Raw genomic sequence first — 26,651 nt, forward strand, 5'->3', positions numbered from 1 at the left:
GGAGCCCCAGGGCCCAGATTGTAGACCAGCGCTCCAAAGCCCTGCCTGTGGAACAGATTCTCACATGTACTGTTAGTCTTTTATTTCTCCTTAGACTGTGTGTTGTGATAAATGTCTTATCTTATCTTATCTTATCTTATCTTATCTTATCTATTACTGAAGTCAGGTCAGGAGTATGAGAAACAGAGGGTGAGTGACACCACGATACATCCACTGCCTTCCACACCACCCTGCCTCACACATGTGGTACGTTCCAACTGCCAACTATCACACTTTCTCTTCAGCCATTTTTATTCCACTCACTGTGTCACACTGTACCTGCGGAGCTGTGAGGGCTGTCAGTGAGACTTCCAGCTGCCTGAAACACTGAGTGTCTCTGAGGGCTGAAGTAGAGCTGTAACAGGCTGATGTAAACTCTCAACTCGATGACAGAGCAGACAGTCTGTCCTCACTGTGGCCGTTTTTTGGGATTCAGCAATATTTGCGAGTCCTTGAAAGAGAAAGAAACAGGATATGTTACACATTGTACCATGGCTTGTCTTTTTGGGCCCACATTTGCTTAGATAGAACTTCCTATTATCCTCTCCCCAGCTCAGATTCACACTGCTTATTTGTCAGACCAGAGGCCTTATGAGCTGTTAGCTCCATATAAATCAATTAAGAACAAAACTGATTCCACTTCTTGGTTGCCTTTGACATTTTAAATATGATTTCCCATGCCTGTATCCAGTGGTGGACAGTAACTGGAAAGTAGCAAACTACCATAGAGAAGTACAGGTTTCATCCTATATATATATATATATATATATATATATATATATAGATATTGGTGAAGGCACTGAGTGTTGTTTGATATTTTCCCAAATATTTCACTGCAGTGGAGGCAAAATTGCTGATTTGGGAAATAAAGTGTGATATGTTGGAGAAGATGTGTTTAATTTTGATGATTTTTTTAAAGGAAAAAAAAATCGCAATGCTGTGCACATCAGGGAGAGTTACAGTTTACAGGGCTACTTCCTCTTTGTCATAACTCTCACTTAAATATACATGCATTTGCTTGTGTGATACATAATTCACTCTCTTGCAAGAGGGTTGGGAATTTTATCAAAAATGTTAGCTTGCTCAGCTCACTGTTGTGTGAAAGATGGCAACAACAGAAATATCTTAAAGTTAGTAGCAGTTAGTAACACTTTGATGCTACTGTACTTATATTCTTGTCTTGCAGGGATATATCTGTCTGGTGTTGGTCACAAGTTGAGTTAAACTTAGTACACCAGTGTGAAATCTAGTGGAACGCTGGCATCATATCGTAGATGTGTGACAGAACGGTCAAGTATTTTGACATCTCCATAGCAGCATCGTACTTTCTCACCCTCAACGCTCCTTAAGGCTGACTTGTTTCATCACAAAATAAAACATTAACATGTTCGGGTTTCAAGCCATTCACCACCACCAAGAAAACTTTCCACTCGCAGAAAAGTAACCTGGCTTGTGAATGTTTAAATTGTGTGTACATGTGTGTTTGTACATATAAGAGGTTAGTGTGAAACTGTGTCTTCCTGCCTCTGTGTGTGTGTGTGTCAGTTAATGTTCTCTCACACTCCTTACACAGTGCTCTTCTTCTCTCCTACTTCTCTCTCATTACATTCTGATTTTCTTCCCCTCTCTTGCCTCATCTCCCTTCCTGTCTAATGAAACGGTAAAAGCAGAGCTCGTCTCATTTATTCCGGAAATTGAGGTGCTCCATGTAGTCTTTACCAGAAATATTGCACTCTTGATGGTAAAGTTAATTTACCAAGGAACTCATTGAGGTCAAAACATGCAAGCATCAACAGTTACATTAAACTGGTGTTAAAGCCATCAGGTAATATATTATTTAAGTGCAGAGAAATGGGTCTACCACAGGAAGTTAGACTCTTATTCTCATTCACAGATGCTGATAAATGAGCACTCTGCCATAGTTAAAAAACACTTACACATTTTGTATCTTGCTTAACTTAATTTCTGCCATGTATAAATGCCAGAACCGCCCTTAAAACACTAACTAGTGCAAAAATGAACATCTGAGATGAAATTAAGTTCTGTCATTTTAATTCACTAAAGATATTGCAAAAAATTAACTAACCTACGAGCGCATCTGTGAGGAGGTGCAGCTCTAACAGGGAATCTCAGTTATCTCCTACTGTCATGTGCTTCAAATCAACAAGAGGCCACAGATTACAGAGACAAAGGACCAGTCCTTCATCAGCTTCCATACGCAGCCCCACCATAATTCATGTCTTGACATTTTGTATATCCAGGTCTACCCTGGTGACTTTGTCTACATTGGGGTAAACATTGCACCGGTAAAAAGAGCAGATGCACCCTCTCTTCAATATAACACAGATGATTTATTATTACTACAATGTATTTTGAGCCTAAACTCCTCTGCTGGAATCAACCAGTGTTAATAGGAATGGCTTACTTTACTCTCTAAGGCCTGCTGCTGTCAATCATCCACAGGTAATTCTAGACTGAAGCCAAAACCTTCACTGATGACACACAAACAGTTCACTCACTTGGAGGTCTGTATCTCCATAGAGATACAGATGCATTATTGGCATACACCTTCGCAGATGAAACACCCTGCTCAGATGGTCAGACTACTAGAGGGGATACAGTGGTGTAAAACATGAAAAAGTCAGTCTTGCTAAAGAAAGTATGAATTTGTTTACATTTTCAATTTTTTCATTAAGTATGATGCATTTGAAAGCCACAAGATATAGACAGAACTCCATCAATCATGGCCCACACTGCCCTTCATTCAGTGAGGAGACATTCATGCATGTTGTAGCCACTCATGTATTGCTTATTACTCTCTCTGCTTTACAAAAAGTTGCAAATCCCTATTTCCAGTGTTTTATTAGTTTCCTTGTTGTGTTAGATTTTTTTTTTTCTGTTTTTGTCTTTAAAAAACAGAAACACAGACTGTGACCTATTTGTGACTTACAGTACCAGTCTTTATTTAGAAGCCACTACTCTGTCTTTTTTTTCTCTAGTGTATGTCTGTTATATTTTAATGGACCATGTAATGTGTGAGACACAAAAAAAAACAAAATGTAGCTCAAATGATAAATATTATAGAGAGGATTACATTTTCTTATTTTTTACTAACTGTCTTGTTTATACGTATATTATTTATTTTTTTCAAATAGACACGTGACAATTAATGTCACAGAAATAGTGATGTTGTTATCTGTGGGGTGCTAGGACCACGAAGACCAGCAGGAGGCTACAGACGGCAGTATGCTAGTAGAGGCTAGTGCTGTTACAAGGATTCATGAGCCACATTTACGACATAGATTTTAATACTTAAATTGAGGTAAGAAAAAACACTCTATTTACTGAGTTGGGACGTATATGAATAGTTTTGCACAGCAATATTGTCAATAATTGCACCCAGACATCAGACAGCTATCGTTAAATCAGTGTTAACATCTTTGTCTGACAGGCATTAGCTGGGTAGCGTTAGCTTTAGCTCCGCAGACTGAACATTTTTAATAGATTTACCTTTAGTGACCTAACTGCTAATAAACTAAGTTCTCATAGATTGTCGACTGAACAACAATATCTGCTTGTTAACGTGAACACGTTGCTGTGGTTGTTGTTTACTACTTAAACACAGTGAGGCAACGATGGGTCAGTTAGCTAGTGCTAGCTGGCTAACTGACCCATCCCAGCTTGTACAGTAGGTTATATCATGTGCCATCAGTTTTAGCTAATGTCAGCTGATAATTACTTAGCAAACCTAATAGCGCTTTAGCTAATTTGCTGACGAGCTACGCATATCATTCAATAGGAAGTTTATCTGCTAAGCTAACCTAAATTTTTGCCTTCATTTATTAATCATGTCACTCTGATTGAATTAGGCAGTGTCACCTGGCCAGCCAAGTGTAAACAGTGGGTACAGCTATTTGCTGAGTGGGAACATATGAAGTACATCATCCAAATGCATTTCTGTTAGTCTGAGATAAATAAGTCAGTAAAATAGATCCTAATGCAGATAGTTCAACAGGTGACAGTTGTTGGTGAACTGGCCAATCAGGATATGCAGTAAAGGAACATGATTTTCACTTAATAGCTGTAATGACAGGAGTAGTCTGTCCGTTAGTAAAGACAGTGGGCAGTAGACTGGCAGGGTGGCTTGAAAGATTGTGCAGGTTAAGTTAATGTATTCAGTGAAAGTAAACATCTGGAATACTGTCACTGAGCAATATGGTAATATGGCTTTGCTGCTGAGATGACTCTGACAGAAATTGTCAACTAAACTTGTGAATATAAATGAAGAAAAAAAAAACAACTTCAGCAATGACTTGATTTTACTAACAAGAATTGTCTGTGTATCTTATTTCTCTGAGTCATAGAGTTACATTTGTTGTCCAAAAAGTATCAAAACACTAATGAGCCATAGCATTGCACTTGACTGACATTCTTTCATAATTATGAACTTGAACAGTGTTATTTACCTTGAGTAATTTCCATATTCACTATCCTGCTTCTGTAAACCACTCACTTGTGCACCAAATCTGTGGCTGAATAGTCCCTGTCAAGTACACTAATTACTCCTGATGAAGTAAATGGTGCTACTGCAGTGTACAGCTGTTTAAGGAATTTCTTCTCCCTTTTATAAAATTGAAAGTATATATTCTTGACTTGTTTATAAAGATTTACATACTCAGGAATAAATGTGCTTTGAAATGAAGTGCACAAACAGCTGGGCAGGTCACAGTCCTGAGATGGACCAACACGTTGGATTTGGTCTTTTCACAGGACTTGATTAAAAAATATAGAATGTCATTATCATTGGAGATTTATGCCACATTTTTACATTATTTCCATACTTTTCTCACTTGTGTTTGTTTTCAGACTTAGTCATGTCTCAGGTGGAGAAGAAAGCAGGGCTGCTTAGGAGGACATCATCCTCTAAAAAACCCTTGAAAGAGAAGGTGGTGCTGATGTATGATGAGATTTTTGCAGTGAGTATCACAGTGGAGGAATATCAGTGATGAAAGTTTAGAGAAATAAATGTATGTTCAAGTGTTGACAACATCCTGTCTGCTCTGTTTTAGAAAGAGAACCCCGCCAAAAACAACCCTCGCTTCTGGGATGAGCTGTTTCTTATGAAGGTACAGCAAAGAGACAAATACATGAGTGGAAATGTGCTCGACATAACAGGAAATTTCTCTGGTGTTGTGTGGGTGTGCGAAGTTGCAGCGATGGTAGCAGTAATGCTAACTGAGACATATGGGAAATACCAGTAAGAATAACGCCTGTCAAAATATTGAAGTGCCATAAATGAGAGAAAAGACTGTGAAAAAAGTGAAATCACCATATGTATATGTAAGTAGATACATTAATGGTAGTGAGTGCAGAAAATGCAGTGAGATGTTGTTGAACCTGGAAAAAATATCAGATAGAGGCATCATCCTGCGTTTAAATGCAAAAGGAAGTACTAATGTAAACAAATCACGTAAAGTTCAGACAGATACCGCTGGGATTTTAACAGAAGGCTATTGTGAAACTGTCAACTCTGGTCCTCTAATTATCCTCTGCTCTTATACATATTCAACATCTACCATGTTTTTTTCTTTACTTTTTTTTTACTTTTGTTCTTCCCTCATGTTCCAGGTGAACCTAGAGTACCTGGAATCTAAGTTGGAGAGTGTAGATGGAGAAGAGGTTCAGCGCATTCAAGACAACATCAACTCTTTGTTCCACCACTGTGTTCAGGCTCTGGGAGAGGAGCACCAGATCAAAGTGGTCAATGCCCTGCAGGTAAACACAGCTCAGGAGGGGGTCACCTATTTTTTCAACTGTGTTACCATCATATCAGATGTATCTTAGGTATGATAAGACTGTAACTCTAGTCAAATGATCTTAGGTTGTCTTGTATTCTCTTGTACTCGCAAACTTTTGTGCTCTTCTGTCCTTGTCTTCCCAGACTTTGTGCGCACTTTTCCGAGGGGTTCATCAGAAGAACAAGTCAGCGTCTGGCTTTGACATTATCAACATGCTCATGGGCTTTGACAAGGCTGAGCAAAGGATGAAGGTATGTGAGGAAAATACCTTGAGAGTGCAGGAAAGGAGTGAAAGGGATTCATAATAAACACAATTTTTTGTGTGCAGGACCTGATGGAGAGACTGGACAGCCTTCTTTGTGGAGATGGCTCAGAAAGTCTGAAGAGCCTTTGTCTCAAACTGCTGCTGTGTCTGGTGACGGTGAGACAAGGACACATCACAACAGCAACATGAATTATAAGGTGAAAGGTTTTGGGGAATGTTTGTTGTTCTTTTAAAAACCCTCCTCAAATGTGTTCACAGGTAACAGACAATATTAGTCAGAACACCATCCTGGAATATGTGATGATCAACAGCATCTTTGAAGCCATTCTACAAGTAAGTGATTAGTGAAAGACTCTGTCAAATGTACTTCTGGGATTTTTTGTTTTATTATGTTTTTCCACTTCTAATGTGGTCATCTCTGCTCTCCCTCTGTGTCCCCTCCACAGATTCTATCAGATGTATCCAGTAGAGGGCAGCATGGTTACGATGCCGTGGTCCTTCTGGCTCTCCTGGTCAACTACAGGAAATATGAGGTGTGTATTATGTGTATACGCTGACTGGTTACTGTAATAGTTTTTTTTGATATATTGGAAAGCCTTTTGAGCTGAGGGGTGGAGTGATAAATAAACCCTGCTTAAGAGTGACTGAACACACACTGATTGTGCATTTAGCTCCAAAGATCAGACGTCCTCACCTCCACTGCCTTTCTTTCTTGCTTTGACTTGGAAACTGATATTTGTGTGTACTGTCTCATCAGTAGAGGATACAGTAGAAGCAGCCCCTGAAGTCTCTTTTTAGTACAAGATGTACTGTACTGATGTGTCATCTCTGGGAGGGCTTTTCAGTTCAGGATTGCACCCTGCCCTGAGGGAAATGAGGGAATAATAAGAGAGAAAGACATTAATTTTCCTGTCGATAAATTTTTTTTTTAATACTCATGTCATTAAAACCAATGTAATCTGGGGAATAACATTAACAGGATGGCTGTGCAGGTGGAATATGAACATGCCATTTATATTTTGTGCTGCATGTGCAGAAAAGTTTTGACTTGGGTTATATCAGGTATCAAAGGGCCACTTGTCCTACATTTCAATGATTCAGAAGCGAACATGCTGTCTTAAACGGTTTCCAGTTCACTTCCATCTCCAGTCATTTTCTGGAAGGACAAGAGTGACAGTGTGGGAGGGGAAATGATGAGGACGAGGAGTGAGTTTTTGGATGCGCCTATGTACTGTATGTAAGCACAGTGGGCAACAACACAAGAAGTCCTCTGTGTGTGTGCTCAAGTGAAATGTCTACTCAAAAATCTCTAAGACATGGCTAAAATCTGATGCAACATTCTGCACTTTAGATATGGCAACATTTTCATGCAGCTAAAACCAAGCCAATAGAGATAGATTTGTTTATCTGAATCACCCAGATGCTGCTTACCTGTTTGGACCTGCAGTTCACAACATCAGAATGAGCCCAGCCATCCATTAATCATTTTTCTTAATTAACTGATCAATCGCTTTGTATATAAAATGTTAGTAAATGAGCCCCTTGTTCTGGAGGCCTGAGAGAATCAAGGATGAGTTACATTAACAGCAATATTTGTGTCAAATGTTGCTGATACACATTTCTCTGTTTTCTCTGTTAGTCTGTGAATCCATACATTGTGAAGCTCTCAATTGTGGATGATGAGCCAACACTAGATGTAAGTATTTTGTCACTTACTGTATCTTCTTACTTGCGGAATAATGAGTAGACAGTCTGATGTAGGCACATGTAGGCAAACTAAGGTTTGACTGAAACACTGGATGTTTTCTTTCTCAGGGAATGGGCATGGTCGTCCACCAGGCTCTGACAGAATATAACAGGTGAGATCTAAGACTGTCCGTGTGTCAGAATAGTATTTAATGATCCACTGCATGGTGTGCTGAGGCCGTTGGTGTCAGCAGTTTAGTTTGATGCCTCCCACAAATGTTCTATTTCTATTCTCTTGGAAAAAACAGTCCCTTTATTCTTTTAGTTATTTATATCTGACAGTGTTCTTTGGCAGTCGGTAATGTTTTTTGGATGAGGCAAGGTTTGGAAATTAAAATGCTGTTTGTGAAGGAGGTCTTGTCTGTCTGTGTGTGTAGACAGACACATCAAAGTGATGGATTGCAGGTCCGTACAGCTCATTGTTTTTGTATATAAACCTAGTGCCCTGTAGATAATAAATTGCAGGGAGGAGACAGAGATGTTGGGTAAATAAATGTGTGTTAGGTTACGAGTGCTGTGTTTGACTGAAAATGTACATCTCTGCCACTGCTGTTGTGTGGCCCTTCCTGTCTTCAATTTATTTTTCATTCTCTTCACTTTTTCATTACTTCGTACTTACTGTCCATCTTGTTTTTTCCTCTTGTCTTCTTCTCTGCCCCGTAGACAGTACAAAGACAAGGAGGAGGAGAACCAGGGAGGGTTCTTCTCTACCCTAACTAGTATGGTAAGATATTATTCTCACTCATATTTTTCATATTTCTTCCATTAGGAGACTTTTTGTATTTAAGGAGTTAGATATGATGCCTTATACAGGGCTTTTGCTTTTTTCCCATACTTGTGAATGCGATATCTCAAGAATCTCAGGAGGTCATTTCTTCACATTTAGCACAAACGTTCACTTGGACTCAAGGTCCATTAGATTTTGGTGGTCAAAGGGTATTCTGACATCACAAAACACATTTTTGACTATAATTCAAGAATTCATACGCTAATTATGATAAATGTCCAATAGGATAAAATGATGAAATTATGACATTTGATATCCGAAAAGGTCAAAGGTCAACTTCACTGTGATATAATAATGTTCTTTTTTGGCCATTACTCAACACCATAACTCAGGAACAGAGGGGGAGATTGTGACCATATTTCCTGCAACTTGACTGGCTCATAGAGGCATGCAGCCATGAGGCATTGGCATTGTAGTTGACTGATAACCTCATCCGTCTCTTGTCCACAGGTGGGCAGCATGTTTATAGCAGATGCTGATGAGAAACTCTCTGTACAGTAAGTGCAAAGTGATTTTAGGTCTTACCCATGAGTCAGCATTAATTGCATTGTTCTGTACACTACACAACTGTGGTGTATTTTCTTCTTTGCCTCTGTTTTGTCTTTGTGTAAAGTTCCAGCATGAAATCAAAGTTTAAATGAAGTTAATACCACTGTGTGCAACATTTTTAAACCTGAATGTTTTTGAAGAATTCTGCTACAACACACTAAAATTTGACTGTCTCAAGGCATGTGGGTAATTGGGTTACATTTAGTCATGTTGACCATGGCCGTGTGTCACTCTGCTGCTGATTGCTTCCCTGCTCCTGTTCTTTAGATTTTACCGTGAAAGAAAAAATTAGACAACACTAAAAGTGTAGCCAATTATGTGTATCTGCAAACAAGTTTTACTGTTGTTTTCCATTGTTAATTTCACTACATTTATCAACATCAACATTTAATGTAAAGAAATTCTGCAAATGATTTATTAGAGGTTACATGCCTCATGCTGTAGTTAATGACACAGAAAATTAAGGAAAGTGACCTGCTGATGCATAAAGCAATTGTTAATAAACTTTAAACACCAGACTGCCCCTCTGCGTGCTCCTTGAGCTTGACTGGATCAAAGCCTAAAGCTTTTTCCTGCTCAGTCTAATGTTATATGAAGATTTTCAAGATTTTACTTCATAAATCAAAGAGTTCACTCTAACCACAGCCTCTCTTTCATCTCAAGGACAAATGAGGCGATTCTGTTGGCACTCTATGAGGCTGTGCACCTCAACCGCAACTTCATCACTGTATTAGCACAGGTAAGATACAATACTTTACTACAATACTACATGGGCCTCGGTGCTCTGAGCAGCGAGTCCCCGGTTCGACTCCTGATCTGGGTAGACCTTTGCTGCATGTCACTCCCCTACTCTCTTGTTTCCTGTCTCTCTTCTGTCACTGTCGGATAAAGGCTAAAAAGGTTTTTTCTCCTCTTATCCTGAGGCTTTGCAAAAATTGGTAAAAGGTTTTCTATTCCTTTGCCTTCTAATCCTCTGCCAGTACAGTGTGATTTGACATCAAATAATGATGGACAGTGTCACATCATCTGTGGTTAGAAAAGAGGAAGGAACAGACTTTACCTCTTCCTGATATTATTCAGATCAGCTGGTTTGAGATCTGATTCTTTAATGAACTATTTTATTAGTAGATATTAGTAGATATAAACAGTATTTCTTCAAACATGTGCCAGATCTGAAAATCACTTTTCTATCATAATTCAGTCCAGTCTGTTCCTTTGACTTTATTGAGTGACATTCTGAACTACCCTACTAACTAACTAACTGAAATGAGAGGACAAGATAAATGCTGTTAGGATGGTAGAGACAGCACAGTGTCTCAGGACTAACTCCCACTCTGAGGCAACTAAATAATTGCTGCTTTTTGCAGAGCTGTAGCTGGCTACATATCTTAAGATAAATGAGCAGCAATGATTAATGCACTGTTCTAATGTTTTGCACAGCTAACAGTAAACACTCTTCTTCACACTCCTTTCTCTTTGTCCTCATTTGTGTCTTCAGTCCAACCAGCATTTTTCCCAACACATTACAGGACAACAAGGGACAGTTATTAACTATCAGTGACATTTCATATGTGTTGTTTGTCTTTCAACAGAGCCACCCTGAGATTGACATCGCAGTCACACCGACCACTCCTACTCCGACGACCCCCACGACACCACTTGGCACAACGCCGCCCTCCCTAGACAGTAAGCCATACACATTTTCATATTTTTATTGAGACGGACAGAGACTCCGTCTGTGATGTTACACATAGGTTTCTGAAGGGAAGTATACCTCTCAGTGCCTTCATGACAGTGTGTGGAACCACATTTTGTGCAGCAAGGAGGAACAGGGGTGAAGACAGAAAGCAGCAATCACATGAAACTGCAGATGGTAGCAGTTATTGGAACTCCTGATTTGGCCTGTTATAGTGAACGAAGGGGTTTAGACAGTGTAGTAAAAACTATATGTTTGGGTGTTGGGTTTTGTCCAAACATATTTAGAGTCAACAGTGTAAAATCTTTTCACTCGGAATTGCAAATTCAGTAATGTTTGAAACCTTAGATCCTGCTATTCACAGTAGTCTTTTTTAAATGACACCATAGCTTGTAGGGTAGAAGAGCTTTCAACCTGTTCTGTGTGTTTACAAATGCTTTATACCACTTCCTCACTGATAAACAAAATGGAACTATCCTGAAAATACAGATGCCTTTAAAACACCTGAGGAGGTGGAAAAAAGAGGAAAAGCTATTGAGGCTTTCTAAAACTTTTGGTAGCAAGGGTCTCTGCTTCTTTGCCCTTATTTAATCTCAACAGTGTTTTTACATACATTTTTGATAACTCTCCCCCAAACATGGCAACTCTCACTCACTGCAGCTTTGAGCAGAAATGCTCAGTCGCACACATGCACCTTTTGAGGTTTATCTGAAAGAAATGAGTTGTGGATATACAGCAAACCCTATTCTAATGTAGGTTTCTAACAATTTAACAAGCAGATTATTACACTATCCCAAGTACTTACTAAGCTCTCTTTGAAAACGAATGCATGGTTGTCACCTCAAGTTTTGAAGCAGGCTTATGTTGTCGCTAGCACATTCAAAAGCAGGTCATTCAACGTGCACACATGCTGTAACTGTTAAAAGGTGCATGTTTCTATCTCTGGTAGCTCTCCATCCATTGCTTCAAACCAAAGAGCCCTTTTCCATATAAAATATTAACCTCCAGCTTCAAATACAGATGAATGTTTCACATGCAGCGTGCATTATGCCCTGTCATAGGAGCTTCGGCACTTACAGGGTCCCCTGCTGAGACCAGAAACCGTTGCACACATATGTGCCTGCAATCACATGTCAGGAATATACCCTTTCCTTCCACAGTTTTGCTCCATGTGATGATATGTGCCTTGACAGTGTGAAATCTTCTTTGCCATTGGGCCTGCAGTGATCTGAGGAAGAAGGAAGCAAATGAGGGTCTGGGTGGGTTGCGAGTGGAGGGAGATAGAAATGACCAGCTCATCATTTATCCATGAAACAAACTGTATGTTTCAGAGTGCAGAGATTTTTAAATGGATGTGAATGCATGTCTAGACAACACAGTAAGCTACAGTAGCTACAGTAATGGGACAAAGACGTTTTTTGTACTGCTGTTATTTGCTTGAATGAGCACTCTGTCTGCCCAAACAAGGACAACGGCACTTGCCATACTCTCTTTTAGACAGTAGACTTTAGGCTCATGCTTTTGGGACATCAATATTTATGGAATAACTGACTTGTGACTCGCTGCACAGTTTTGTCTCGTGTAAAGTTTGGTTTATCATAATTATGTTCTCTCTGTTTATTTCATATACTGTACTGAACAAAATATTGGGAAGAATTTCAACTGTAGTGATTATGACTGAAGTTTTACTTGTATATGTGCTGTGTAGTGATGAACAACCCAGAGCTGCCTCTGGATCCCAACCTGCAGACCAGCAACCTTCTCATCACCTTCCTCAAGTATGCCTCCATTGTAATGCAGGATACTAAAGGTAAACCTTCATGTCCTCCTTCTCTTTGACTCTGACACTCTGCCTCCCGTTTTTCCTCCGTTACATCTCAATCATCTCTGTACTGAGGTGCTCCAATATCATTGTCCTTGACACCTCTTCAGGCATATTTCATTTTTCTCATATTTGTATTTCCAGATGAGCATCGACTCAACAGTGCCAGACTGTGCCTAATCATCCTCACCTGTATAGCAGAGGTATGAGCAGCTCATCCTTCCACATCCTCTAACAATCTGACTGTCTTTGACATTGTCTCTGATCCTAATGTTGATCTTATTCAAATTTTTAGGACCAGTATGCTGATGCCTTTCTTCATGATGACAATATGAACTTCAGAGTCAATCTGCACAGAATGGTGAGTTACACGACATGCATCTATAAAAAAATCAGTCTGTTATTGTCCCGTATATTATTTCCTATTAAAGCTGATATTAGCTAGTATTGGTAGTATGCTGATACACTGGTCCATCACTCTGTCCAGTGTCATGAGTGTGTTCTCATATATTGTACATACCTAGCACAAGTTCCACAATTTTGGTCACATGATGAACAGACATTGCTTGCTACGTCCCTCTCATGTACATGTTGTACACCTTAGTGTAGAATATTGATTTGATTATATTATTATTGATTATAACTGAGCTATTTTCATGAGAACTGAGGAAACTCCACTGATGAAGGCTACAAGGTGTAGCTGAAAGCTCTGTAAAATTTCCAGTAAGAGGACCTTGTGCTGCAGATTTCTTGCATTTGCTAATTCTATTTACAAAGTCAATGATGAACCTTCATACTCACATTCCTCCTGTATCTTTTGCAGCCCATGAGGCACAGAAAAAAAGCAGTGGACAAGAACATCCCTTCACGGCCACTGGTGTGTGCTGTTCTAGGTATGACGAATATTTATAACTGTGGTTTAGTGTGCACTGGCACTGACTGATGCTTGACATTTGATAAGGCCAGTTAGCTGTAACCTCTGATCTACATACATCTAGGTCATTTCCCATGGTAACTGGTTTGGTAGCAAACCAAATGTTTTTATTTTAAAGCTGAAGAATGAGGACATAATGTAAATTACTTCAAGTTGTACTTTTACATTGTTCTCAGTAGTTTTTCTCCCTGTCTGTCTCTCCTGAACTACTTCAGACTTGATGGTGGAATTTATTGTCACTCATATGATGAAGGATTTCCCCATGGATTTATACTTGTGAGAGCACATGCACTTAAACACACACGCATTATTATTATTATTATAGTCTCATATACTGTCCAGTTTTGTTAACCACAGTTTTATGTGTTTATTTCTTGTGCAGGCGCTGTGTGCAGATCATCCACAAACTCCTGTGCTACCAGAAGAAATGCAGAATCAGATTACACTACACCTGGAGGGAGCTTTGGTCAGGTAAAGACACCTCACTTTCTCTCAGTTTTGTCAGAATTGATTGTCATCTTTAATAAACTGCAGTGCCACCAGCAGAGTAATGAGTAACTGCAATGATTGATGTAGATTCCCACACTTATTGAGATATGAAATCTTTGCAAACAGATGCTGTTAAATAAATCATGTTTAAAAGTTTCGTGACAGGATGTCTTTGGAATTTTTGATTTGCAGGGCTTCACCTTAAGAGTTGAGTAAATAGTTACAGCTTTTTCAAAACAAAACCAATTTCCTTTTTAAGTCATTGGGCCTGTTGTTTTTGAAATGTATTGCATCATTGAGATCGGATAATGAGTCTCTAAAGAAAGCCCAATCCGTCCTGGTGGCCTTGTTTTCAGCCTGGTCAACACACAGTAGGATCACATTTCAGCTTGTAATGGCCCCATCGCACTGTGTCTCATTAGAATACAGCTTTCTCTAATCAGACCAATAATCTGCTTAATTCCCTGAATAACACCGACCCTCTCCTCCTGGTGGTGATAATAGCATACCATGAAATAAGACTGGGGAGAAAAAATGAGTCAAATTAAAGCAATAGATGTGTTTATCTTCTTCCAGCGTGTTGTTGTGCCAGCTTGTGTTGGAGCTTGTTAAAAGCTTTTTTGTGTACACATTTTGTTTCTTCTTGTGGGTTTTGTTTTCCTCAATAAAAACGTGTGAAAGGACTTGATTTGGTGCGGCAAGGTTTCCCCCCTCCTGTGTTCCATTATCTACCTTAATAAAGATGCACACTGAGGAAAGCTAGACTGCTTCCATATGCCTCCGCTGGTAGACGACTATCAGCACTCCAGATAATTTCATTAATGCGAGCATATCCCCTTCCACACAGCCCTCATCAACCTGCTGAAGTTCCTGCTGTCAAATGAGACCACACTGCTGGCCAAGCACAACATCTTTCATCTGGCCTTACTGGTGAGTAACACCACACTCACACATACCCACTCACAAAGCGCGCAGACAGAAGCCTGACAGAGTAAAGTACACAATAGAAACTGTTTATTGATAGGTGTATTGTCTTGTAGTGAGAAGATGATGTTCTAACAGTGATGCTGCTTGTAGCCCAGCTATGCGATATATCTGAAATCACACACTAGAGTTTAAATGCCTTTTATTAGTTTTTTAGAGAAGAAAAAGCCAAACTGTCTGTCTTTGAAAAAACTGCAGCAGTATGAATTTAATTTCCCTTTAGAACTCCTATTCTTAGTTTGTTTTTCTTGTGTTGTTTTTCTCTCAACACATAAACTCCCTCTCTTTGTGAGTGAATGTATTGTTGATTATATTCAGACTTAATGTGTGTTTAATGTGTGTATTCAGGTAGTGAACTTGTTCAACATGTTCATTACATACGGCGACACGTTCCTGCCCACCTCCAACAGCTACGATGAGCTGTACTATGAAATTGTACGAATGCACCAGGTCTTCGACAACCTCTACTGCATGGGTATGTTTGTAGACACTGCAGTTTTTGACCTAACAAGATGAAGATATTCCTGTAAAATGATATATAAAAGCTGCTATTTAAGGCAGATATGACCAATATATTTATCATAATAGTGGATCAAATTACTGTGTGAAATATCAAAGGGGTCACTTGTAGTGACAAACACAACAGTGTCACAGACTCTATAACCCCCCTCATTACTACAGAGCTTTGTATTGTCTTTCAGCTCTTTTGACCCTCAGCCTTATTTTTTTGGTTCACTCTCACCATTCTCTTTGCATTGTTTTCAGTTGTAGCAAGTGACTGTTTTCAGTGAAAAAGCCCAATAAAGTCAAATAAACTCACTGCTCAGCACCAAACAGCAGACAGACCAAGTCAGAGACTAGCTGGTGAACATAGTAGAGTATTTAGCAGATGTAGAACCAGACATTTTTCTCAGGATTGGTTGGTAGAGGCCAAAAACAGGGCTAAAAGGAAAGTGGCAACCCGCTACAGTAGTGTAGCATAATGTATTTTGCCAAAGCACTAATTCCTACTAAAACAGGCTGCACACTCATTACTTAGATCTCTGTTTCTTCTTTTTTTGACAGAAATATACATGTCATTCACCAGTTAGTTTCAGTCTTTTAACTTTGCCATTTCTCCCCACTAATGCTAAGCTACTGTCAAAGAAACTCAACACTTTCTTTAGATCGTTCGCATTAAAGTCTTCCAGTTTAGTGAATTAGTAATGAGTTATAGGAAAATGAAAGCAGTACTTCAGTTAGAGAAGAGGAACCAAGAACAGCAGGTGGTAACAGGTAGAACATGGAGGAGGCTTTGAGTTTGCAACACCTGGGGAACAGAGGAAATTAACTCTCCAGGTCTCTCTCCAGTATAAGCTCAGTAAATACCATTGTATGAATTGTAGTCAGTGACAGAAACTTTATCAAATGAATTCATCAAAATCAACTGTTTTGGTTTGATTAATAATTGTAATTACTTATCAAGCAGAAACACCAAACTCACTCCACAGCTTCTCTATTGTGAGAATTTGCTGCGTTCTCTCATTTTAAGTCATGATAAATTGAATATCTTTCTGGATTCTGGACTGTTTGTTGGACAAAACCAGACAGAGGCTGCATCTGATTCTGTTTGGTTCTGTCATTTTCTGCCTTCCAGTTCTGAGAGTATCAACTAACACGGGCCAGTGGAAGGAGGCGGCCAGCAAGGTCACGCATGCCCTTGTCAATGTTCGGTAAAAACACACACACACACACACACACCCTTAACAAACAAATCTTGTATGCTAGAAGGGAGGAAAAAAGTCACATTGGAGTGAAGAGAATTGCAAACTAGAATGAGGTGGAGGAAGGTCAAAATAAAGTGAATGAAGTTAAAATTTTGGAACTGTAATTTGGGTTCTCCATCCCCAGCCTGTTACTTTATTTTTGTCCCCTAGGCCTCGATAATTTTTAAGCCTTTATCTCCTTCACCCTAACCCTGCTCAACACACACTATACTTTGTATCTCCTCCAACATTTCCCATGTAATCTCTCTTTCCTCCCCCATCTTCTCTGCGGAGATGATCCTCTGAGGTCACCCTGGCTCAGAGGCCCCCTGAGGGCACACAAACGATCAGGGGGGATTCTCCCCTTGGATTCAGCAACTCAACCAGTCTCCTGAAGGAATAGACTTCGCTGCTTAAATAGCCCGTCACAAGGGTTGAAGGGAAGGCAGGGAGAAGGGAGACTGAAAGAATAATGTTTGAAAGAACAGATGAATAAATGAACTGAGGCAGAGAAATATAAAGAACCCAGAGAGATGGTGTTAAAATGAACTCAAATGAACGGACCAATTCCATTTTATTCCTATCAGTTCTACCCTCCATACGCTGGCTTTCCACACGGAAATGACAGCAGAATTACCACTATGGAGAATTCTCTGCATTTTTGTCACCATAATTTATTTGATATATTATGCTCTCTAACCCACTGCAAAATAAAGCGTTTCATCTCACAGCTGTGCATCAACTTATATTTGTGCTAGAAAGCAGGTTATCTCTTAGAAATGAATGGTAATGCTGGAAAAGATTGCCTGTGAATTTACATCTGAAATTCCCTGGTGTGCTCACACAATATGAAGGAGACACTGAGGTAGAATTGAATAAGAATGAATAGAAATGAGTTTTGGTGTTAACTGGTATTGTTTAAAACTTTGCTTGTCAAAGATCTTTTCAAAATTGGTTGTTGCAGACCTTCACATCATTAATATTATTATTTTTTATGATATTATTAGATTGCACCTGAACAAGAGGTAAACCTCACAAATGGGTTTTCCAGAAAGCAACGCAGGCATTAAAATGTATGAAAGGCTGGGAGCAATGAACGCTGAAAGTATGTAGACACAGTACCTTTGGTCTGGGATTGTTTTTCATGCTTTGGGCCTGAACCATTAGTTTCAGCTGGGGAGATCTTAGTGCTACAATATAGAATAAATACTATATTCACACTAAGCCATCTAATTCTCATTTACAGAATTTTCTGTCTATCATTACACATTGGAACTAGATTGGAACTGTTTGATTGTGGCTCATTAATACTGTCTGCTAATCAGACAGTAATGTCTCAGCTGCTTGGCTGCAGTGCTGATCATATCATTATTTTATGACCATGACGTTGTCTGAGAAATAAACATAAATACAAGATAATGACAACAGTTGTGCTGTAAAAGTTACAGGCCACAAAGGATTGTCCGTTTACTGCCACGCAACCTACCAGTGGTTTTGGAATGACATGTTGCTGTTGAGTGTCCACATACTTTTGGCAATGTAGTGTACATCCTTGACTTTTGTGGAAAATGTCCATTGTGTACTTTTTCAGAAGTGCTTGTGTTTTTTCTTGAAGGGCCATCATCAACCATTTTAACCCCAAGATTGAGTCGTATGCTGCCGTGAACCACATCTCCCAGCTGTCAGAGGAACAGGTAAACGCAACACACTTTACCTCCCCTCACATGCGGACTAAAAGTTGCTCGTAAAATAAAATCGAACTTCAGCAACATCTTAGGGCCATTTGAGCTCAGCTCTACTGAAACATCACTCCTGTCATTTCAGAAGTAAATCTTATGAATTTTTTAGCACACAATGGAAAACGCTCAGTACTTTGAAGTGTTTGAGAAGGGGCCCACCGCGTTTTATTTTGAAAGAATGCCTATTCATCAAGAAGTAGTTACAGCTCTGTGGCAGAGATGAATGACTCAGACATTGGTTATTGTGATGAGACAACCAGAAGAACAGTTGTTATCACACACACCACTGAGCTTAAAACTCATCACGGCTGATTCATTGCACACAGCTCAGGCAGGTGGGAGGACCCTGTTCACAACAAATATTTTAACACTGTCCATGACAGATGGTTACACACACCTTTTTTGTTGTTGTCACTTCTGGAGACACTGAAATGCAACAACGTTTATAAATTTCTACTAAACATTCACACGTCTTCCTGTAGCTTTAAAAGAATTTTCACCCTAAGAGGAAAGAAAGCATGAATTATTCTGATCATAGACTTTTGTGAATATGTTTGAAGCACAATAAATGTTGTAGATTCTCTGATGTCTGCAGCCATTGTTGTATAAATAACAACAATTTATCCACACAATAAGAGTTGCACCTCAAACACAAAATGTGAATTGAGTCATTAAGCAAATGGACAGCTTTTGAAATGCTGAGTTATTCCTTCATTATTAGTGGAAAAACCTGAGTCTAGACTGGAAGGAAGCTGAACTGATAGGAGTGTTGTGAGCTCCATTTAAGACTTTATCCTTTATGTCGGTGAGGATAGGAAAATGGCCGGAAGAGTCCTTTTTTAAAACAAGCTGATAAGAGTGTGATGGATTTGGTCATTATACTCCCCAATTACCTCTTGGCTTTTATCTGCTAGATTTATTCACAACAAAGAGGGAAGGTAGAAGTTAGCTTCTGTGTCAATGAGCTGCCAGTGGGTTTATATGATTTTCCACCTGTGGTATTAACACCATTCTCATTACATAAAGTGGTTTTGTTTTTTGAGAATCAGCTGGTTCCAGCAATTTCTTAAACATTAGTTGCAGTCATCATGGAGCTACTGTAATCTGATCATTGTCAGAAAATGTAGTGATAACACAAAGGTTGCTCTCTTATTTTGAGGCAAAAGGTTTAAAAATATATTTAGCAAAAACAGCATTAGTTGGGCTAAGAGCTCTGCTTTGTAAATAATGGCTTGGTGTTATGAATACATTTTCCTGGTAGCACATTATTGTCTCCTCTAAAACCGTTTCAGTCTGTTATACAGCAGGTATGAAATGAAGAACAAAAAACTGCATTTGCTTGTTTCTAAGTTGTTTGGCTTATAACAGTTTAGCTGGAAGTACTTGTAATGTCAAATTAAAAATAGATTAACCATCTCCAATTTGAATACTTAAGATATATGAATTATTGATTTTCTGAGTCATTCTGCAACGTCGGTAGTGGTGCCTAACAAGTTTTTGTGTTGATTGGTATCAGGGACAGTATATAAAGTCAGATTTACTTCCAGTCTTTAGTTAATCACGTGTAAGGCAAAGCAATAAATCAATATTATCCTTGAGTGACTTTAAGTGGAATCACTAGCAGTAGAATTATCTTAATTTATTCATTATCGTTATATATGGTATACAGACATCTGAAAAATGTTCTTATTAACGTTTTAATGTTGTTGAACCATCACCCAGACCAAACCAACCAAAACATGCTCTGTTTTCTAATGAACTAATTAACAGCAGCCAGTAGTTTAAATGAAGATATCCACACTGTGCTTCAATGGGAGGCTGACTAAATCCTGTCCGAACCTGCTGAACACATACTGAACACAGTCGGACACATTGATGAGTATTATAGGAAGCCTTTAAAGCACAGCTGTTACACAGGTTTCATTTTATTGTAGGCTAAGCACACTGTGGCTATAACATGTAGGTTTAGATATAGATATCTGATTAAATTCATTTTTACTCTTGATCCAAGTCACTTGAATAAGCAAAGGACACATATCATGTGAAGAGTTTATTTTTAAACTGCAGCAATTTCACAGTGGACTGTTGTTGTTGGATTGTATTGACCATAAGGTATATTCTAAAATGTGGATGTTACGTGGTCAGTAAAAGTACTCCTAGCATTGTTTATAAATGATAATATACAGCTGTTTTGAAACTTTTAGGATTCACAAAATGAAGATGTATTTTGAGAAAATGGAGAAAACAGAAAGAACAAAAGACAAGTTATAAATTCCCTCTGGCTGAACAAAGCAGTGCTCACAGCAAACGGTCACACAAAATAAGAAGACGCATGGAAATTCATCCAAAAAACTTCTCGCATCCCACTTATGAACGGTAAAGTAAGCAGGGCTTTTCAGTGGCTTTGGGCTCAAACCTGTATCACAGGACAGAACAGGGAAAGAGAAAACAAGACAGATGATGTATTGAACTTGGATATATTTTAGGGACCTTCAGATTGTCACTACTTCTTCAGACTGACCTCTCTCCTCTCTCTCCTCATTTTTTAAATGAAGTTATAGAGACCTTGCCTCTCCATTCCTCCGTCTTTTGACAGACAATAATCAACGCACATGCACAAAACACATTAACCACCTGCATTCCATCCGCCTGGAGCGTCTTTATTCCCACCAGTGACACCAGAAGATGGATGGCCTCCAGAAACACACAGCATTACAACGAGCTGTTGCAGTCTGTCTGTCTGTCTCTCACACATAGTGTACAACATTACAGTCAAAACGCACTTCAGCACATGAGAGCTTTTGTATTTACACTTAGAGATAAACACAATGACAACTGCGTGCTCATGATCATATCTGCCTACTGATGCAGAAAGAAAACCTCCCAAAACTACATATGATAAAGGCTTTTCTTGAATTCCATTTACTTTTCCTTTATTTTAATATTTTGCTTCTAAGCAGTTTGTCACAGCTTGCACTTCCTCCCCCTCTTTTCATTTTTCCATCCTTTCCATTTGCCTCTAGTGAGGAGCAAACTTTAACACATATTAGTTGAGGTTACAATTCAAACCTGCCTCCACATTTCCACAGGGAGGAGAGAGTGATGGAGAGCTGTGAGGGAGAGAGAGGGGGAGGAGATATGGGTATGAATTTTTCATCAGTGTACCATCAGAGGTTGAATAAAAACAACAGCACTTTTTTTTCCCCCAAGCTGTAGATTTATCAGAGAAAAATAAAAAGAAGAATGTTTTCTCTTAGCCCACTGGTAATACATTTTAAAACGATGATTCAGCTGTAAAAAAAGATATACTGCCAGGGCTAAAGGAGAGTATATGCATTGTGTGTGCATAAATGTAATAAGACCTGTGTGTAAGTTAACATCGATATGTACTTGTGGAAAAAAGCTGGACGCATTTAAGGGTGCGTGCATTTGTCGAGCTTCTCTGGGAGGCATGACAAAATGCGGCTCATGCACCTCACTGAGAGTGTTTCATGCTGTGTGGAGTGTTGCAGCGGCATTAATAAAATAATGAAAAGACTCTGGTTAGGGGCTATTTCACGGCTAAATGGAGGAATGGTAGGGGTGCAAGTGTGGAGAATCTCTGCATAATTACTTCTGATTTCAGCCCACCTTCTTATCTCAGCTGGACTTTACTTTAGGCAAGTGTGTTCTGTGCACTTACGAGCATAGTACACGCACTCACTCACTGTGCCGTATTATACATTATTTGATGATATTTGTAGCCTGACCTTAAAATGATGAAGCAAGTCCCCTCAATGCAAAAATGCCCGTATATCTGGGACAAAACAAACCAGAAACAAAGCAAGTAAAATGTTGAGAAATGCATCAAGTTGCAGATTATGACCCTCTTTTCCAAATGACCAGTCATATCTCTGATAACAGTTGATCTGACAGTAAGGAGCGAGTGATTCAAAATAACTTGGAGAGGAGCTAATGCGATGCTACAGTATTGCAACCCTCCATGTGATCTCTCATGAATAAAAATGTTATAATAAAGTATTAAACACTAATTAATATTTGACTGTTTTGGTGACTGTTCCAGTTAAGTGTTCACTGTAAGATGCATGAACTACTCTGTGTTAAGGAATTGGAAATTATGCAACACTACAGTAGTTATTTTCTCTCTCCCTTCAGGTGTTGGAGGTGGTACGATCCAACTATGACACACTGACCCTCAAACTGCAGGATGGTCTGGACCAGTTTGAGAGATACTCAGAGCAGCCCAAAGAGGCTGCTTTCTTCAAGGAGCTGGTAAGATAAACAGCAGTGCATTGTGGGTGTTGACAGTTTTATTGGATCTATTAAATCTCAGATTATTTGCCAGCCGGATCCAACCCACTGTGTTGCTCTGCATAAAGTCAGACTCAGCACACTGTGTTAAAACTGAGGGTAGTGTCTTACTTTTTTAAAAGGAGGGAAGTGGTTCTCATCCATATTCTATGTCCCTACACATCTAAAAGTTTTTGTGTGTGCCGCAGCTATACATGAATAGATTTAGGACTGTGTTTAACGTGGAAACCCCTCAGCATGAACGCACAAACAGAGGCGGAGTAGGATGTGGTGCGGCTGTAGCGACTGGAATGGGGTTTAATCTCAGCCCTCACAGCATTGGACCTGTTATAAACGTCTCTGTCTGTGTGTCTCCAGGTGCGCTCCATCAGTCTGAATGTGAGGAAGAACGTCTCTTTGAACACACTGAGTCAGGACGTCCTGCTCAAGGAGTTTTCCACCATCTCCTGAGACACACACACACACACACACACACACACTCACACTCCCCAGTCCTTCACCTCACTTCAAATGGACACACACAGTACATTTTACATGTGTGTGGACATGTGTGCATACTTTTTAACACATACAAACAAACCAGTGCAGTCCTCTATCTTTATTTCCATCAGTCATCTTGATTTCTCTCTTCTTGTCTCTTGTGAACTGAACATTGGAAACCCACAGAGACGGACACACTGACAGACTGGATGCACCTTAAGGAAAAAACTGAAAATTTTCCAGACTTTGTGGTTGTTTGTGTGTGTGTATGTGTGATTTCTTTAAGGAAGTGCCCGTATTGCACAGGATCCTCGTGTGCAATTTGCAGTATTGGCTGGACTGTTAACTGACCCATGAAAGTTTGGAGTTAAGATAGTAAACCCAGTATTTTTAACCCAGATCTTCATCTCCACCTTTTCTGCCACTGATGTTGTGGTAAGTAGTTTCTGCTGTCAAACTGATCACAGTACATGGTTTATGGTTTATTTCTCCAGTAATTATTTCTGAAAATTTAGGCATTGAGTGGAACATTATGCTCTTCCTAACAGCATTGGTAATGGTGATCCTGAGCCTTTTTGAGTGAATCTTACTCTGAATCCTCTTGGATTTGAGCATTAACTTTTTCTTTGCAGCTGAATGCTTGTAGTGTGAATGTTGACATAATTCTCTACATGTCCAAAATAAATCTACAAGTATTTTGTATTACGTTTGCTAACTTGAGGATGCTCTGAAGTGATAAAGAAAACCTTTTTATTGTCGTTGCAAACCTTTGTTTTTGAACAAAGCCATGATTAATCTTCATTAATGTAAATCGCACAAGTCATTTCTAAATTAGTCTGAATGTGTTGAAGTGAGTGGCCAGTCAAGGAGGAAAACTAGTCATACAGTGGTTAAACAGTGGTTAATCATCGGTTATAAAAGTGATTGCTGGTGTTTTTTTTTCCGCAGTCAGTTTGGTAAAGAAATAGAGCCCAACATTCATCCATTTAACTCCTCCTTGCTCTTTCCCATTCAGTACATTTAAAATGATTTTTTTTTTTTTTTTGAGTGGAAGCAGATCTGAATTATGCAATTTATTCAAGTGTAGGGTCTTCTTTCTTTAATTCCTGTAGGTATATTTATGTTTCTTTTTTAAAATAAAGGTTGGTTTCCTACTACTGAAAAACATAACTCTGATATCTGTAACATCAAAATTATTATTTTTCTGCAACACTCTTTGTAGGTAAGCCTACCAGCAGCCATCCTTGTCATTCTACACACACTGTCCTCTGCTGACATTGTGGACCAAGTCTGATTCTGATATATTAGATGTCAGTAGGAGGTTGATTTCTTATCCCCCCTCACACTGCAGAAGTGAAAAATTACTTTTTGTTCAATGAATATGATCTTTGAGAACAAATGTTTTTGTCTTGATTAATTTCTTTACTTCTCGACTCATCTGTTTAGCATGTATCATCTCTGAGTTGTGAACTAAAAAGTCAAGGAGCTTGCACTTGATTGATTACTTGTGTTTTGATGAGTAAGAAGTTTGCAGAATTTGGTTGCACACTAAGACCCACTGATTTTTTTTTTTTTTTTTTACAATCTGTATTTACACTCACGATCTCACAGAAGACTATTAGTAATGTTAAAATGCTCATCACAGTTATTCAACGGAGAGAAAAAAGTTAATCAAAGCTGCATCTATTTAGTTTTCGGCCACTTGGGGGCAGCAAACAATCCGTCAACATAACAGGAACACATCTAAAGTTATAGTGGCATACGTGTTGGCTAACAGCTGACTATTTAGATATCCACAGGACAGAATAAAGTATTTGAAATAATATCTCTGGTCACCTGGTGAAATGAATTCAGTCTGGTTTTAGCTCTGCTTTGGCCTCCACCTCCAACTCCTGAGGGAAATACCTGGTTCTTAAGCTGCAGCACAGATGAGAGTGGTTAGAGTGAACCAAAACAGTCAAACTGCAAGCCATGAAACCAAAACAATAAAGTAAAAGATGCTAAAACACTGTGTAGAGCTGAGAGGAAGCTCAGAGTTTGTAATTATTCTCTGCAGCTTTGTCACTACAAGTGACTCCCTTTAACACTACACAGTTATTTGACCCATTGTTTACATACAAATATTGATCAGAGCAGCTTTACATACATACTGTATACACACCAGCTGGTGGCAATCTACAGTCAGTGTTCAATAAGTTAAAAGGTGCAGTTATTTAATGTAAGACAAAGAAGTTGGAAAAACACTTAAAACTTAAATATCCAAATGTGAAATACAACATAAGTAGGGGGGAACAGTAAAGCTAATGGTTCCATGTTTATATTTGCCATTTTGCACATTGATAATACAGAGCAGTAATGAGGAGTCCAGCCTAGAAGATTGTGGGGGAAACTGCTGAGGATGCAAACATCAGTATTCTGCTCCTAACACAGTGCAAGTTCACCTTGACAAAATATTTGAATCAATAAATTCCATATTTATCTGAGATGTGGATAAATGGGAAATGTCAATGTCGGGTCATGGCTGCTGAAAAAGGTGATATCGCTCTGAGAAAGTGGAAACTATCCTGTTCTTCACTTCTGTTGTCCTCCCTCAGACTGCTGCTCCTCCATCTACCCCCTCCTCGCCCCCTCATGTTGTGAAAGTAATTAGCCAACATCTCTGATAAACTTTGTCCTCCAGCTACTTCCTAATGATGTCTGCACCCTCAGGCACGCACAACAACACCAGCCAAATCCTTTGTTTGTTAGAAGTTGCTCAGAGTAACCTGATCTCTTGGATCTCTTGAAGGAAAAATACAAGCAGAGGTCAGAGAGGAGGATGGAAAAAATAAACTCAAACAGAGGTAAATAAAGCTGGACAGAGAAAGAGGGAGAGCTAAAAGGAGGAAATGAGAAGTGTCAAGGACAATGAAACTCAGAGAAGAAGACTGATGTTGGACAAATGTTGGATGAAATTGGATGAAATTGTCTCGCTAACAGTGGTAGATTCAAATTTTTCCCATATATCTGTGGGCTAGTATCACATTGGTCAGTAAGTCTATTTTGAAACAATCACACATATTTGGAGGGGGCAGAAGATGCCTGATATTTAATTTTCTTCTACAAAAATGTCACTGGATTTTCATAGTAGATAGATGTGCATCGTCAGCATACAGCATGAGGGGCCTATGAGCCTAACAGTTATGAAAATAGGTGTTTGTGTCCCTAAGTTTCAAACTGTGAAAACTATAATAGGCATCATATACATTACCATTTCAGTTTATATTG

At 39.1% G+C, this 26,651-nt stretch overlaps 1 protein-coding gene across 1 annotated transcript; it reads left to right on the forward strand.

The window, feature by feature from the left end:
* Window positions 1–3,256: 3,256 nt before the first annotated feature.
* armh3 (armadillo like helical domain containing 3) lies at window positions 3,257–24,876 on the forward strand. The gene is made up of 26 exons (XM_018664631.2): window positions 3,257–3,361; window positions 4,906–5,015; window positions 5,109–5,165; window positions 5,668–5,814; window positions 5,981–6,088; window positions 6,166–6,258; window positions 6,361–6,435; window positions 6,549–6,635; window positions 7,742–7,798; window positions 7,918–7,961; window positions 8,512–8,572; window positions 9,086–9,132; window positions 9,848–9,923; window positions 10,777–10,870; window positions 12,589–12,690; window positions 12,847–12,905; window positions 12,998–13,063; window positions 13,526–13,595; window positions 13,852–13,912; window positions 14,019–14,107; window positions 14,973–15,055; window positions 15,458–15,584; window positions 16,746–16,821; window positions 18,470–18,548; window positions 22,749–22,865; window positions 23,262–24,876. The coding sequence occupies exons 2-26, from the start codon at window positions 4,914–4,916 to the stop codon at window positions 23,352–23,354; spliced, it is 2,070 nt and encodes a 689-aa protein (XP_018520147.1). The 5' UTR covers window positions 3,257–3,361; window positions 4,906–4,913; the 3' UTR covers window positions 23,355–24,876.
* Window positions 24,877–26,651: the final 1,775 nt, after the last annotated feature.

Source organism: Lates calcarifer, linkage group LG5 (assembly GCF_001640805.2).
Source record: "Lates calcarifer isolate ASB-BC8 linkage group LG5, TLL_Latcal_v3, whole genome shotgun sequence".
NCBI classification, from domain to species: domain Eukaryota; kingdom Metazoa; phylum Chordata; class Actinopteri; family Centropomidae; genus Lates; species Lates calcarifer.